The sequence below is a fragment of the Harmonia axyridis genome, chromosome 3 (assembly GCF_914767665.1).
Source record: "Harmonia axyridis chromosome 3, icHarAxyr1.1, whole genome shotgun sequence".
Classification (NCBI taxonomy): Eukaryota; Metazoa; Arthropoda; class Insecta; order Coleoptera; family Coccinellidae; genus Harmonia; species Harmonia axyridis.
The window spans coordinates 40459993-40477951 of record NC_059503.1 but is presented as its reverse complement, the minus strand read 5'-3'; the positions used below and the strand labels follow the sequence as shown (position 1 = coordinate 40477951).

The 17959-nt window shown below is 34.2% G+C and overlaps 1 protein-coding gene across 1 annotated transcript in view; it reads right to left on the bottom strand.

Annotated features, from left to right (window-relative positions):
- Positions 1–6334: 6334 nt before the first annotated feature.
- The window catches only part of LOC123677078 (guanine nucleotide-binding protein subunit beta-1), a 38689-nt gene continuing 27064 nt past the window's right edge, over positions 6335–17959 (bottom strand). The window contains exons 6-7 of the mRNA XM_045613523.1: positions 16222–16424; positions 6335–9065 (exon numbers count right to left, since the gene is read on the bottom strand). Of these exons, the coding sequence (XP_045469479.1) occupies positions 8959–9065; positions 16222–16424 (310 nt within the window). The 3' untranslated portion in view covers positions 6335–8958. The remainder of the gene's footprint in view (positions 9066–16221; positions 16425–17959) is intronic.

Sequence of the window (17959 nt, the reverse complement as noted above, 5' to 3'; positions counted from 1 at the left end):
CTAAATTAATAAGTACACCTTAAAAATGTAAGCTTTCAGCACGGACGAGTATACCGATATCATATTCATTTATGGTTATTGCAATGGAAAAGAACGCGCGTCAGTGAACTGACAAGTGTATACACGCTCGTTTCCAAGCATACTTTGTTGTTATTAATAGATCATTTTATGAATAGATATGAATGAAACTTTGGAAGCCATTTATTTCTTTAAATACTGGAAATCGGACACATGTTCTCCTAATGTTTTTTTATTGTTAAAATCACAGCTAATATAAATCACCCAGTATATTTGTTTACTGAATTTCTGCTCTCCTGCACAATTCTGTATTTGGCGCTTGGTTCTCTTCAGCTTTACAGAAAGGGTTCCCAACCTTTTTTTGGTCAGGGACCATTTTTATATTATTCTTGTTAGCAAAAATATTATTAGTATAAACTTCTGTAATTTTGTATGAATATTAATGTGATTTCTGAGCTTGCATCTTCTTCGCGAGTTCGGTCGGGTTGCACTATATGGCGTTAAAAATATGAGATTTCGCACTACAAAAAAATTCTGACAGTTTCGTGATGAGTTGACTCAGTTAAGTTTGAGCACGCCACAATGATGGACACTAGCAAAAAAAAATACCCTATATTTTATAGTTTTTCTTAGATAAAGACAAAAATACCAGTCAGGCGGCTGAAAATGTAAATAGTGTTTTTGCTCTTATACTGTAATAGCCAATCACGTGCAGTTTTGGTTTCGTCGATTCCGTTCCGGTAATTTCGATGTCAAAGATGCACCACGCACTGAAAGGCCGCTGGCCAATTGTCGAAAATATCGATGAAAGCATGGATATTGTCGAGTCCTGTTTCGATTGCTCAAGAGCTCAAGAGTCCCCAATTAACCGTTTGGAACACTATTTGCATAAGGCTGATCTCAAGAAGATGCTAGATGTATGGATCGATATCACATGAGCTAACCAAAAAACCGCATGGACCGAATTTCCACTGCGAATCACTGGAGAATCGCAACAAAATCGCCCTATTTTTGAAACGCTTGGTACCTCGTGATGAAAAGTGGATCATTTATGATAACGTCAAGCAAAAACGGTCGTGGTCGATATGCGGTGAGCCTTCGGAAACGGCCAGGAAGGTTTTGCTGTGTGTTTACATAGTGAGATTGGCAGGGAATTATTTACCAAGAGCTGTTCACCTAAAGCACAACTGTGTTAACATGGTAATTGAAGCCTTGTTCTTTATGCAATAATAATGCTTTTCTTTTTACTGCACCTTATACTTTCTTGCGCCTGGGTTTTCTTATGAAATAAATTTACGGAATATATTTATGGAATATGTGAAATTTTTCCTTGTTTTTGTCCTACAAAAATATTGGAAACTGAATATAATATGATTTACTAAAATCCATTTTTCTATAAAAAAAACACTTGACCCGGTATGTAGCAACAAAAAATTCCGCTATATGACCTATATGAGCCGTGACTTTCTATGCCCCCCCTCCCTCAAACATCGTCTGGATCCGCCCCTGCATACAAATGAGTCGTTGAAAAAACCATAAAATAGCGCAAGGCGATTTCTCGAAGTTTGGTATAAGAAAATTGCTTTTTTACACCAAAACGACTCGAGTGATTTGATTCAAAAGCATCCTTGCAGTTTATATCATTTTGAAATTCAATGAGTTTTTCCTGAATTTCTTTCGTTACTCCTTCAGCGTCCCTGCTAAAAGGGTTAGGTACGAATCGGTTTTTGATAAAGTTCAGTTTCTGTGGTATATTCTGGGAAGTAACGATTGAATTCATCAATCAGAATTTGTAAAAGTGTCTCGATGCTTTTCTTTAAATTTAACTTAGATACACCATCATCATATTTCGGGTATTCCAAAAGTGCTTTCAATGTCGCAAATGCAGAATAATAATTCTCTCCAATTTTACTCATCTACGTCCACATCTGAAGTTTGGAAATAAAAGCTCGAAGTTTATCTTCAAAAATGAATGACGTTTTCTAATTTTTCATTTTCGGAACCTTGCAGTTGTATATTCAATTTATTTAAATGTGTGAAAATATGCGCCAAATTCATCTGACCTCAGTGAACTGTTTGAACACATCATTAATTTTTTTGTCAACCAAAAAAATCTCAACCTGTGCTCTTAGTTCATATGATATTCCCAACATATTACCTTTCGATAGACATCGAACTTCTGAGTGAAAAAGAAGTACCTCATGGCAGGCGCGGATCCACGGGGGGGGAACTGGGGGAACGTTCCCCCCCCAAATGGCCCGGGCACCTCTTAAAATTTGCCGGCCCGTCTAGAATTTGACATACTAAGGCTCAAATAATTACAAGATCAAGCAAAAATGTAATTTGACGCAATTTCTGAGACAAAGATGTTGAAAGTACGGATACGGAATGGAAATGCAATAAGGTTAGAAATAATATGAATATGGACCAATATATAGGTTCAAACGTTCCGCAATAAACACGTACACGTTCAAAGATGCCGCAATTGGGTCATAAATATTACTGTCGCGCGTCGGCATGTGATTCTCTGCTTACCCCGATTTCCAAGAGTTTTTTTGCGCTTCATAAATCTTGTCGGTATCTCTTTGACAAACCATCTATTTTTGTGTGAAGTGTTGCTTCTTTGATGGGTATAGATCTTCGTGCGTTATCTCTGATATTTCAGCAATTGTTTTTAATTTCAATTCACCAATCAGAATTATGAACCCCAAGAAGAGGGAAAGGGAAAAATATATGAATACCTACTACGAGTGTAGACGACCAGAATAAGCAGTTGTTTTCTATTTATTAATTTGTATATTGTGAAATTTTTTTGTGACCCCAAAATATAATTGTTGTATTGTACTAGGAAAAATTTAGTCTCAACAAGGCTTTGAGGTTCATATTTTTGTTCACCTGCCCAATATGAATATAAACCTCTGTTTGTATAATGGTAAAGATCAAAATATTTCATTGGTATTCAACTAATGTTAAATGAATATAATTCTACCAATGCAACAATTTTTGACATGGTGCTGTAGTAACATCTGGAATCGAACAAATTTTTATTAAAATCATACCTCAAACTTTGGCTTTTTGCATTTCAAATCACGTTGAATCTAAATCTACAATAAAAAATTAGTTTATCCGCCTTACGCTAGCCTTTTAGTTCGTCGAGAGAGGAGGGGGCGAGTGTGATTTTCCCCGGGGCCATGATTATTGGCAGCCTGTAATTTTCAGAATTCCATCAACAAAACAATTCCTGAGTGATTTTTTTTTACTTATCACATGAAACATAACAAGACGTTGAATATTTATTTTATATCAGGTCGAGGCCCTCCGCCTACCCTTAACATTATCTATTCCTCTTATTCGGGTGTAATGATGTTTTGAGTTACCTACTCAATACGAGGTTTACCTACGATGCAGTCTTTTGGAACGGATGGCAATAAAAAAAGACAATTATGAAAGAATAATAACACGTGCATGCGAAATATTTCCTCTTTGTTAGTACTTTGGAAAAAAGGACCTGAAATATGATCTTCAATAAAAGCAGGCCTACTTGCCAATATATTTCCTATTTTGTTTATCATGAGAAATATTTAGCTTTGTTGAATAATCATAGGAATGGATTGCTAAAATTGGAGGTATAAAGGAATATGAGAGATTCCTTGGATAATAAGAAAGGCCAATAAATATGGGCCCGTTAACGCTTTGTTTTCGAGATACAGAGTGTTTCTTGTAAGTCTTGTAATCTATTTTTTTGTGATGATTATACCAGTTTATCAAATCTTTCTTCATCTTCGCTACAGATGCGGTAAATAAGTATCAAAAATTATAATAAAATTTATTCATCATAGCTTATTAACTGGATCTTCGTTATAAGTTGGCTTTTTCTGAGTATTAGGTACTAGAGAATAGTTTGAAATTTTTTTCTAGAAATCAGTAGCAGATAGGACAGAACTACAAGAATCCAAAAAGTGTAGTACTCGATCAAAGTTTCTTTTAACATTTTTCTAAACTACCTGTAGTCTTCCAAAAAAAAGTTCTGGAGGAAAAGAGCGGGCACTGTTCCAGAAAAACTATCACCCTGTAGATTTGTATTCAAAATTAGTATACTCGTATCACATGATGAAAACTTTAAATTAGAATATCTATGCCAAATTCAAGTTAAATATCTTGTAAAGCACAGGTGCTATGAGAAAAAACTTGAAAAAATCAAACTCCAAATCTGGAAAACAGAGAGTGAACCTAGTGTCATTTCAAGTGGTCCATTTTGAAGTAAAAGCTTGTATCTTTCTATGATTAAATGACATAATCTACTGAACACAAGTGACATAGAAAATGTCAAAAAACTAATACACTTTGTTACTTTATACACTGTGTCCGTAAAGTATGGAACAAATTCATTTTTAGCTAAACAGACCATTTCAAGAAATAATCGTGAAACACGTCGATTTTTTAATTTAATTTACCTTATTTTAAAATGATAATCTAATATACAAGGTGAATCACTTTCGAGTAATGACGTCACTGTCATTTTTTTTAAATGGAACACCCCCATTTCGTCTCAATTTTCCGATTACTTTATCTGAGCTGATTCCAAAAATGTATCACATGTTGATTCCAATTGGTACTGTACCAATTGAAATCAATATGTGATACAGTTTTGGAATACAAAACTATGTATTTTTGTCCATCCTGTACCAATTGGAATCAAAATGTGATACATTTTTGGAATCAGCCCAGCTAGAGTAATCGGAAAATTGAGACAAAATGGGGGTGTTCCATTTGAAAAAAATGACGGTGACGTCATTACTCGAAAGTAATTAACCCTGTATATTAGATTATTATTTCAAAATACAGTAAATTAAAATAAAAAATCGACTTGTTTCACGATTATTTCTTAAAATGGTCTGTTTAGCTAAAAATGAATTTGTTCCATACTTTACGGACACAGTGTATAATTTGAAAATACAAGTAAATGTATGGGGACATTTTTTATTCTATTCATTTCATCTTCAATACATTTTTTGAAAACCCATATTAATAAACGGCAAAAAAATGACGTCCCAAAATGGCGGAAGTATCGAAAAGTTCCCCCCCCAAAAGTGGGTCCTGGATCCGCGCCTGCCTCATGGCCACAGTCCATTTCCTCAGTGCACAATTATTTCAAGAGGCGTGTATTTAAGGCACTGCTTTTTATAACATTGATAACTTTTATGGCCATTGGCAGTATATCATTGAGACACACAGAAAGAGTTTTAGAATCTTATGCCTGGTGATGTATGATACAGTGCGTTGTTATTATCTTCGGAATTTTCTTTTTATTAACGTCGCCAACCCGGAACATGATTCCAACATTGCCGCATCATCATCAAATTCAAATTCAATTCATGAAATCAAATTACTGTAGATATAGCTTTGATAATGAAAACACCTGTAAAGTAATAAGCTCTATTAGTGTGACGTGTCACACACCGCCATTTTTGGTTCTTAAGTCAGTGTTCGGAATCCAAACAAATAAATTGTCATTCAAATTAGTACAATATCGTTGAAGGAATTGGCTTATTTTCATTAATAAGAGTATTTGAGGAACGATTTTAGTATTAATTGATAGACAGAAGGAACGAGGTTAATACCAGTAAGTTTGAATCCTGTATCATTTCCCAGATTTTGTAAAAAGCCGTGTTTATTAGTTGAACTTCAAGTTCGAACTTTCTGGCATTAATCTCGTGCCTTCTGTCTATCAATTAATAGTAAAATCGTTCAATAAATAGTCTTATTTATCAAAATAAGCCAATTTCTTCAACAACAACGTACTAATTCGAATGACAATTTGTTTGTTTGAATTCCGAACACTGACAGAAGAACTAAAATGGCGGTGTGTGACGTCATCACTAATAGAACAGAATAGAACGTATTTTTTTTTCTTTTATATGTGCTTGGCTACTAAGGCCATCTACACAGCGAACATTGCATTTTACTCTATCGAATTAATAAACCACCATCAGGTTTCTGGATGGAAAAACTGTGGGACAGCATCTGCCGGCAGATTTTTCGAGTTTACCGCCGGCAAAACTTGACAGCTGTTGCCATGAAATAAACGCTTTTATACTATATAGTATGTTTTTAATAACATAAGACCTTTTTATGATCATGTTTAATAGGTTGAGTACAAAGAGTTAACAATCCCGCATTCTTGCGGATCCGCGGGATTGATAATTTTTATCCCGCTGATTTGCGCGATTTATATTTTGGTGAGGGATTGCCTACATATAATGGTCACGACTTCAGGAAAGCCAGAGAGAAGGGGTTACAAATTGAAGAATCTTCAGATATTTTAATGATGTATTTAGTTGGTACATTACAATTTAACATATATGTTTGCTATATTATTTTTCCACACGCCATACCCTCTCAAAATATTAACAATAAAAAATTATCTAATCTAACCTATTCTTTGATAAAGTATACATAGACACCAATCTCAAAAAAAAAAAAATAATAATTTAATGTGTGTTTATCAAGTAATGTAGAAATTCAAACTTAACAGCAATATTTGTCACATTCAATTTCTAAAATTCAAGCTGAACGATTTTGCAGCTGTGGTAACAGATTTATAAGAAATTAAGAGTAATTTTACAATATTTTCAACACTGAAATGTTGCACTTGAAACTACATACATTTAGCCTCAAAGACAACACAAAAAATACAAATGCTAGCCACATGGTATATCCATGATTGATAGAACATTATCGTATGCACCACATATTTATGTTATGTCCACTAAAATCTTTTAAAGAGAAAACATGAGTTCTAGGATAATTTGCCCCTTCATTGAAGAATGGAATTGATGAATTTTTTTTTTTATTAACTCTTGTAGTATTAATTTCATAACGTACAAGGTTGAGGGCGTCATTATTCTAGGATCTAACTCTATAGGTATTTAGTTGATTCATAAATATAAAAACATACTCATCAACCAGTAAGTTGAAATAATTTTTTGACAAGAATACTTATTTTGAGTTCATGGGTGTTCGATGTGTCATTGTAATCTGGGATCATATTTGGCGTATTTTTTTAACTAGCTCACATATAAAAAGATAAAATTCACCATAATATAAACGTAAACTTTCGTAGCCAATTTGAGCCCTTATTTTATAGAAAAGATCGAAAGTGTTTCTTTACAATTTTTGAAAATTGGTTACGAAAGGATACTTATCCAATTTACAATGCAACTTTTTCATTCTTACTTATTCATACAATTCATACATACAGTATTATGTTCAACATGTCCATTTTTCAAATATCTTCTCAGAAATTCCGTTTTTTGTTTCATACTACAGGGTAAATTATTCATTATCTCACTAGAGAAACGAAATAATTCGAGATCAAGAATTTCGAGCAAAGGAAGGATTTTCTGTTACAGCTTTTTGAATTGATAGAGGGGAAAGATAGTATTACACGGTGTTGAATCAGATAATCAATTTACTACTACCCTGAATAGAAAAATAACAGAATATCTGAAAATATCTGACCTCAAGTGGCTCATCGAACATATTTTGCTAGGGTTTTTTGAAGTGAAAAGTATCAACACTCACAGATATACAATCATTTTCTGATAAGCAAAGCTATAGGTATCCTTAATATATTATTATATTTGTTTTGTATTAATTTGCAAGAACCTTAGTCCCTATATTAAATGCTTGCACTTATACAAAGAACTTAATATATACAAAAAAAATAAATAAAATCATTTTTGAATCGAAATATGTACTGCTCATCTCATAATTAACAAGTTCAGACTCTAAGAAGATTATATCTACACTGTGCATTCTTCTGAACAACTGTAAATTTTATTTGGTTTCATTTACATTTGTCTGGACTGTTTATTTAGTGTTCAATTCACTAATATATTGCTAAATTATAAGAAGCAAATTTGGAGGTAGTTCCCTCAGAATTATGTTCAATAGTGACAGATTATGACAATCAATTGAAAAGAAATTCCCCCAAATATGAATTTTCGTATGTATTTCAAATACTTGGAAAAGAATTCGTACAATCAAAGCAGTACATGCTCCTCAACAATTTTGTGAAATGAAAACTATCAAATAGAACACTGTCATTTGAAACAGTTTGAGTTAAGGGAGGCAGTATCTCAAAGTTTTGAACTTGCTATATAATTTTACACCACACATTCACTTTTGGTTCTCATGGTGTGAAAAACTCAATATGATAGTAGTTGCAGCAAATAATTTTTATGGCACATGTATTAAATATTTGGTAAAAAGACTAGCACATGCCATTAAGATTCCTCATAAGGATTTGAAAGAATTCATATTTTATATTCATATATCCGTATATTTTAGAAATAAGTTCTAATTCAAAAATTCAAAGTTGGTCATCCACACTGAAATTTCCACATAAACTGGAAATTCTTTTGAATATTGATCGCTATATGGATATATAGATATATGAAATAAACAACATATTTTCCTAAACATTGGTCTTGAGTTTTTTGTACCTAACCACAAACATTGTAAATTTCATCTCCAACACTTCACATCTCACCGTAACTATGAAGGTTTCTAAGAAAATTAGGAATTGTCAAAGCATAAAATGAATACTGTTTATTCAATAATGTCATTTATAAAATTCTAAAATAAATATTACAATTTTTGGAAATATAACAAATAAATTTGGATTTTTGAAAATTTGTGTTGTGTGAAAATATAAATTATAAATACATACATAGAGCTTAAAATAAGTTTGAAATATAATTTTAACTTTACATGGCTACATAGTTCATTCGACAAGATGAGACATGAAATGGTTAAGCACACTAGTGGAACTAACCATCGAATTGTATAAATGCTGAGAAAATATACTAAATGAAATAACATCAGTGTGATGTGGTGGGTAAGAAAAGAACTGTTTGTTGCTTTTCAATATGTAATCTAGTTCCAAATGCGTAGAAAACTATCCCACGAACCTGTACCCACTGCCATACCATTTTCAGTAACGCCTAAACAGCTTACTCGATTATCGTGACCTGCTAGTATACCTGAAAGTAATTAAGGTATTAAAATAAAATATTATTTCAAATTCATTAAGGTTCATTCAAAATTCCCCACATTGCAAGATTAAAAATTATTTTTATTTGTAAAATTTCGTTATCTCAAAATCTATTAGTAAGATTTCACTGGAATCTTATGTGGCAAGTCACCAATCTGCTATATAGCTTCCACAAGGAAAAACAATATAAATATCAAAATTATGATATCGTTGTTCCAAAACCTTCACTATCTGATTCAAGTTTTTTGTGTAGAAATTCAATTTCAATTGATAAAATACTGAAACCAACCAAAAGAAAAATAAATTATCCCAAAATGTACAAAATGAATAAACAGCTAATAGATTAAATAACTGAATCATCATAAAGAGGGACGTACTTTTCGGAATTTTCGTATTTTTTAATACAATTTTTCCTCATACTGTCTCATAACTCAAAAAACTTACTGAATTTACAAATTTACAACTGATATATTCACTTCACTATCTTGCATTTGAGAACACCGTAGGCTAACTGAAAGAATAATTTCTCTGCTAAGATTTACAGAGATAGCAATCTCAACAGCTAGTCATAAAGTTTTTTCAGTCAGGTGCGTGTCACTCCGGGGCGTATTTTTCCGTTTCTTATAGGGCTAGCGCAACCAGGTACTCTAATCCATTAGGAAACGGATGTACGGGACACCATTCCATTCCCTAAGTGGTTTAAAAACCTCATGCATTGTCACCCTCTTCACACATATGTTCTTATACGTCTATACTGTTACGTTTTAGATTAGATTAGATTTAGATTTAATTAAGGAAATTACGTTTCACTGCGACCTAATGGTCTATTGAGAGAGAGAGAAACTAAACTTATTGATCATGAAAATTAAATGGCTATCGACCGCAGTCTTCCAGCCAGTTACATACATTTTTATATTACATATTATTTATAAATGTTAAAAAAATAAAAATAAACATCATCCTAGTGATTCCAAGTGTTCAAAAAGTGGTAGCTGGCAACTTTGCCTTTGGTATAGTTGCTCTACTGTAATGGTGTATCAATGGCTCTATTATGTTGATATTATTTTGGTTATTGATGAATTTTTTGCTTAGTTTTTGCATTCTTTCCAGTATTGGTTCTATTTCCGTTGTCCGATAAAAAAGTTGATTGGATGGATTGTGCAGTAGGTTGTTGGGATGTCTCATTTTTGTAATCTTACGTAAGCAAGTTCTTTCCGCTACCTCAATTGTATTCAGAGCTGTCTTTGTCGAATTTGAGAATATTATATGTCCATAGTCCAATAAAGGTCTGCATATCATCTTGTATATGGTACTAGCTGTTTTACTGATTCCCATATTTTTATATGTAAGAGATCTAAAATGCCCAGCTCGTGTTATGGCTTTTTTCTTTTGAAGTTTTAAGAGTGCTTTGAAGTTCAATTTGTTATCAATCTTTATGCCTAGGTATTTGCATGAATCTGTTGGAGTAATTGTGTCACTTCCAAGTTTTATATTGGGAGAGTTGGCATTGATTTTATGGTTGAAAATGACGAGTTTTGATTTCGTTGGGTTGGGTTGTATTCTCCAACGTCTATTGGTGGTCTATTGTGCCCCCTATCAGAGCTATTCTCTCCATTACGTGATCTACAGCTAGCCTTCCAGTTTCAGAGTTCTGATGAACTCCAATATCTGGGATGGCTTCAAGGAGGCTAATTCCTCACTTCTATAAGTTTCGTGTCCACGGCAGGCTTTGCGTTGGCTAGCGATGGCGAGGAATTCCGTCACCAGGTGATCCGGAGTTTCTTCCTCCTCCCCACAGAATCTGCCCTCTACGTTTTCTGTTAGACCCATTCTCATGAGGTGTTTCCTAAGGCGGCAATGCCCTGTGAGGAATCCAGTGAGGAGGTGTAGCATATTCTTACTAAGATCCAGATACTTCTTCGATCTTTTAGAGTCAGTTTCAAAGAAACTTTTTTGAGTAGTGATCTAGACCAGGAAGATTCCGCCAAAATTTTTCTCTTTCGGTTAGCTCCTTTTTCTGAAACTCTTTCTTGTAGGTGCATTTGTCTACATCACAGAAAAGTTCCGGGCTGATGAAAGGAGTTTGTACTTCTTTTCTGGCAAGTGTGTTGGCCTCCTCATTCCCTCTGATTCCCGAGTGGCCGGGAACCCAGACTAAGAGGACCCTGTTACTCTTACCCATTTCATTACCCATTACGTTTTAGATTAATGTTTGAGATGATAATTTGTAATTTGTTCTTGAAATCAGGCATATTTTAGGTCAGTTTATATTTTATTTCTCATTTAATTGATTGTCCATTTAGAATTGTTTAGATCATTAGGTTGTTGATTTCCCCTCACTATGCATAGGCAACACAATTTAAATCTTCATTCCTTTATGAATAGTTGATTTTATGCATAAATCATAAAAGTATAACGCCAACTTCAATAGTAACATTTGATTTCATCAAACTATAAAACTGTAATAGTAAAAGTAAATGAAAGCCGACATTCATATTGAACTTGGTATTTGTGCAAATTATTTGAATATTTAATTTTTGAGAATAACAATCCTCACTATTATACTCTTTACATCAAGTGTGTTCCTGAATTGGAGGTACAAACGATAATTACAGATTGATTGGATCATTTTAAAAATGAAGTCCTATAAACATAGGCCCGCAAACGCTTTGTTTTCGAAATACAGGATGTTAAGTTTGATTTTTTTTCCAAGTTTTTCTCTAATAGTACCAGATATTCAACTTAAATTTGGCATAGATATTCCAATTGAAAGTTTTCAATAAGTGATATGATAGTCCATGTGTCAATCAACATATTATGTGGTTGTTATTACTGAGAGCTGGTTGAGGGAGGGAGTACCCAATGGTGAGTTATTTCCACAAAACTATGTAGTTTATCGTGAAGATCGTAGTACAGGAACTCGCGGAGGAGGAGTTTTGCTGGCAGTTAACAGTGATGAATACAATTCGGAAATCTACGAGCTTGACTGTCCTATTCTAAAAATTGATGTCCTGGCGGTGAAAATTTCTGGAGCTAATTATATTTCAATGATTATATTATCAGTATACATTCCACCAAATATTTCTATGATTGAGTATGATGAATTTTTTGAATTAAGAGAAAATAATGAAGATATAGACAGGAAAATAGCTAGAAAACAACAAAGAATAATAAATCGATATATGTATATATATATATATATATATAACAATTATGAGTGACTTCAATATTCCAGAACTTCAAAATTTTTATGATTGTGACCTACAAACTAACTTGACAGCCCGTTTCAACAGCTTTCTCAACTTTTGTGAAATGAAGCAATGTAACGAGGTTGTGAACCATAACTAAACTGTATTTGGTTCTCACACATAAGGAAACAGTTTGTGAAGTGCACCCCATGACGATCCATTATTGCCAGTTGATTCACATCATCCAGTACTTATTGTGCAAGTTCCAGCCTACCCCACTGTCCCTGGAAATTTCTCCTCCAGAGCAAAACGGTACAATTTTGGATGATCAAAAATTTTGTCGGCTTCTCAGTAAGATGGACTGGTGTCAACAATTAGGTAAAATCAAAGATGTAAACCATACTAGTGATATTTTTGACCTTATTATTCCTAATATATTTGCAAAGTGTGTAACCTTAAAAAATTGATATCCATTGTGGTATTCAAACGACTCAATTACTCAAATAAAGACCAAAAATCATTACCTAAAAATGTACAGAAAACACAAATTATTTTTCTATCTCGAGCTATCAAAAGACTGATACGGGTTAAACCCGGTGTTGGATTTTCCTACAGAGAGTTCATTCAAAAGTCTGAGAACGATTTGAAGAGGGATCCTCGGAGATTTTGGAACTACGTAAATTCTAAAAAAAATAAGTCTCGAAATCCCGGACAGATGCACTTTGATAAGGAGACTTCAACAATTCCCGAGTCTATAGTCAAAATTTGCAAAAAATTTTAGAAGTGTATACGTCATGAATGACGATAAAAATCTGTCAGATATCAACGATGGAGATGAAGAACTTGGCAACTCCAACAGTTTTTGAAATATTTCTTCATTTCCGAGGACCTTGTCATATCAGCATCCAAAAGGCTTAAGAACAAATTGACTGTGGGACCAGATGGTATCCTGGTTAGACTCGTACAGTCTCATATAATGTAGTTATTGTTAATTACAGGCCAATTGCTCTAATATCAGTTTTCTCTAAGTTGATCCACATAGTTTTGTCTGATATAATTTATCACCACGTTCAAACATTATCTGAGTATCAACACAGTTTTGTCAGGTCTCGGAGCACTGCATCGAATCTATGTATATTCACTCAATATGTTTCCAAGTCACTCGATTGTCGAAATCAGGTGGATGTGGTCTATACGCACTTTAGCAAGGCGTTCGATCGTGCCTCGCATCAACAACTGCTGAGGAAGCTGTCCAACTTTGGTATTGCGGGTGCTCTCCTGTCTCTGCTGGAATCTAATGCTGGTTATCTAATAGATTGTAAACAAGTTGCAGAATGAGGGAGTGAGGTCGTTATCATTTGTTTTGACCTCGGGCGTACCACAGGGCTCTAATTTAGGAATACTGTTATTTCTCCTGTTCATCAATGACATTTCGGATATTTGTTATTCTCAAAAATTACTTTTTGCAGATGATTTAAAGATTTACAGGGAGATTGGGGATCGCCGGGATTGTTTATTGTTGCAAGGTGACAGATTGCATACATGGTGTGTGGAGAATAAGTTATTCCTAAACATAAGTAAATGTAAAACTATGACGTTTACTAGGAGGCGATCACTTATTGCTTATGATTACCACCTTAATAACACGCTATTAAGAAAAGTAAATGAGTCAAGAGATCTGGGTATTGTTTTCGATCAGAAACTCACATTTTCTTCCCATATTGGAGATATAACGGCAAGTGCTATGAGGTTGATGGGTTTTGTGATTCGTAATTGTAGGGAATTTTCATCCTTTGAAGCAATTTCCTCTGTGTAGCAAGCTTTGGTAAGGAGTAAATTGACATATTTCAGTTCAGTGTGGAATCCTTGCCAGGCAAAATATGTAACTTGCATTGAGGGTGTACAGGGTGGGCACATTTCGATGTTTTAGCACTACAACTTTTAAACCAGAGGAGATAGACAAAATCTGATACCCTATTCTCGGTCTCTTCTTCTGAGAAACTAACAAAGGTAGTATTCATTTTTGGCCACCTTCTTTTGTTTTCGAGTTATAAGCGAAAATTGGAAAAATGGCGATATCGAAAAACATTTATATCTCCGCTAATACTGATGATAGGGCTCTGAAATTAAAACATTATACAGGCACTTTTTAACGTTGAATCCAGTGGCGTGCTCGTCTTTTCAAAAGGGTTTTTAATTACGAAGCTATGACCCAAAGATATGTTTTTTTAAATAGGAACACTAGATTTCTGTGCCATTTTTTGAAAGCTTAATTTTTCCTGATTTCAAAAATACATAACATCGTAGGGTTTGCATTAAAATAAATAACAGAAAATAGGCAAAAACCTTTTTTTATCTACCCGTCCCAATAGTTCTATGGTTTCAACTGTTGATGGGCACAGAAAATTTGAGCTTTCTAAAACAAGAGCAGTGTCCTTCCGTCAATCTGATTATTTCTATGCTTTTCACTAATTTCTACAGAATTCGAATCTAGATATATTTTATAAATTTTTTTATCTAAAAATTGACTTGGAAATAACGAAAAGATCCACAAGATCGAATGTTTCAATCGAAAGAGTTGTAATGAGATGGATGTATCAGAAGATTATTTTCATAGGTCTCCAGAATGAATACGCACAAGTACCAATCCATTTTAAATAGCATATGAAACAATGCATATATGATTGAACTCAACAATATAATTACGAAGGAAACAAACAAGAAATAATATTTAACCTAATAATGACAACAATTACACAATGCACAGTCTACACATCTTCTCGATATTTCGCACCAAATTCAATAGATGAATATTGGAAACTGTGTTCAAGCAACCTAGGAAAATTTCTCCGAGTTCATTTATATTTTTGAAACTATTTTTATGAAATATATCTAGATTCGAATTCTGTAGAAATGATTGAAAAGCATAGAAATAATCAGATTGACAGAAGGACACTGCTCTTGTTATAGAAAGGTCAATTTTTTTGTGCTCATCAACAGTTGAAACCATAGAAATATTGGGACGGTTAGATAAAAAAAGGTTTTTGCCTATTTTCTGTTATTTATTTTAATGCAAACCCTACGATGTTATATATTTTTGAAATCAGGAAAAATTAAGCTTTCAAAAAATGGCACAGAAATCTTAAATCTTTAAAAAAACATAACTTTGGGTCATAGCTTCGTAATTAAAAACCCTTTTGAAAAGACGAGCACGCCACTGGATTCTACGTGGAAAACTGCCTGTATAATGTTTTAATTTCAGAGCCCTATCATCAGTATTAGCGAAGATATAAATGTTTTTCGATATAGCCATTTTTCCAATTTTCGCTTATAACTCGAAAACAAAAGAAGGTGGCCAAAAATAAATACTACCTTTGTTAGTTTCTCAGAAAAAAAGAACGAGAGTGGGGTATCAGATTTGGTCTATCTCCCCTGGTTTAAAAGTTGTTATGCTAAAACATCGAAATTTGCCCACCCTGTACAGTTAATGTAAATTAAAAATAAAATAAATAAAAATAAAATAAAATATTATTTGGTCTTTTCATATTGCTAATATTATATCATCATAGTAACAGACTGATGACCTGGGTGGTCCTATGTTTGGTGTTTCCTTCACTGCATTTTCATCCGAAATATCTGCCATATTGAGTGTATAAGACATTCTACTCCGAACCTTTAATATATTTGTTTCCCGTTACCTAGAGCATCGGTATACCGTTGACCATGTTATCAGTTCATTTGGCTTTAGGAATGATTTCTCATTACAAGACCGAAAAGGAGACCTTTTTCTTGATGACTGATAGTCTTCAAGAGTGAACTACTCATTTTGTCATTCATTCGGTAATAACAGAATAAATTATCAAGTTTCAAATAGCGCAATGTATGACCCCTTTATAATAAAGTGGAGTGGTTACTGATTGTTTATAATCCATACTATAACTAGAAGAAACAACCTACCTGCTCTTTCTGTTTTCATAGAATCCCAAACATTGCAATTGAAATCATCATAACCCGCCAACAGTAATCTACCGGATTTACTAAAGGCGACGCTCGTTATACCGCAGATAATATTATCATGGCTGTACATCGCCAGTTCTTGATCTGCTCTAATATCGAATAAACGGCAAGTGGCATCATCACTACCTGTGGCAAAGGCATACCTGAAATTTGAAAAATTATTAGTTTTTATTATTATATTGAAATTCAAGCTTTCTTTAATCTTAATCTTAACATCATGTTATGAGAGTTGCTTATCATATTTCGGGATTGGACAATACTGACAACCCTAGTGTTGCAGCTCTATTGTAAAGTTTGACATGTTTTAAGTTGCGCATACTCAGAACTTTTCGACATACTAGTGCTATTTGTTTTCTTCTCTTCTTCTTCATCGTAAGTTAGGACTAGTCCTGTGTTTTCATCGATGGTTTTCTAGCTGCTGCTATTTGTTTTGTTCAGAGACCTCAAAAGATTCATATCGGCTAATTTTATCGTGAATATTTTCGTGCGAATATTTTCCACTACTTTCGACGTGAATTAACTCAGCAACAGTGCATCAATGAACTTAATTCAATTTTAGCGATGAAGCTTCATCAAGGACCAGTGTTTATCGATGGTATGGTGAGTTCAATCGAAGTCGTAGTTCGCTCCGCGACGAATTTCGTGAAAGTCGTCCATAATCAGTGGTTGTTCCAGAAACCATGATGCTGTGCGCGAACTGATATTGCAAGATCGTCATGTGACCTATCGTGAGATTGAGACAACCTTAGGCATTAGTGCGATCAATGGTCATAGACAGGCCAAGTCACTCCTCTTCTACTCAAGGAGCTGGACTAAAAACGTTCTCTGACTCAGTAAACAGGAACTAAGGAAACAGGAGCACTTGCGGAACAGTGTCCTGCGAGGTATCATGCGAATAACGTGGGAAAAGCGCCTGAAGACACATGTCGCTTCTGCCAAGAAGCCACTGAATCAGCCAAACACTATGGGAATGTGAAGCTTTTCACCAGAAAAGTCTACAACACCTTGACTCCTGGTTTTTAAACTCGGAACAAGTGATGGATGTAGTCCCCAGATAGATGATAAAATATACTGAGACACTATTGCCGGACTGGCATTATTATTATTATTATTTGAACTGGGGCTCGGTTGTGGCTCGGTAAGCCTTCCGGGAACTGCAACCATGTAGATCTTTTGTTCTCTACCCTACTCATTCATGGAAACCCAAGGAGGTCGTCAATGACGTTCCACCAGTCCCATCATCACCCGAAGCTCGGCTTGTGACAGCTTCAAGAGCTTTTTAGCGTAGGTAGGTGAAATCTTCACGAATTTCTTGGCTTGAGTAAGTCCAGGAGCGTTAGTCCAGTGGGTTATCCTGTTATTCAACTCCTATTGCTGGACCGAAGCCTTATATTGGTCTTTTCCTAGCTCACAGAAAGGCTCAGGTCCCGGACTGGTAAATAGTGCGAGGATGCACAATAGATCTTTAGGTCAAGGTGCGCATACATTCAATATTGCATGAACATGTCGAAAAAATTTGTTTTTGTTGAATCCCACACAATTTGTCAATTGTTCAAAAAAATGCTTGTGTCTATTGGTCGGAAGAAATGTTCAAAAAATACGATCGCGGTGCTTTGAAACACGTCTATCTTCAGGGGGAATATTTTGAAAACAATAAATCGATTTTCGATAATTAATA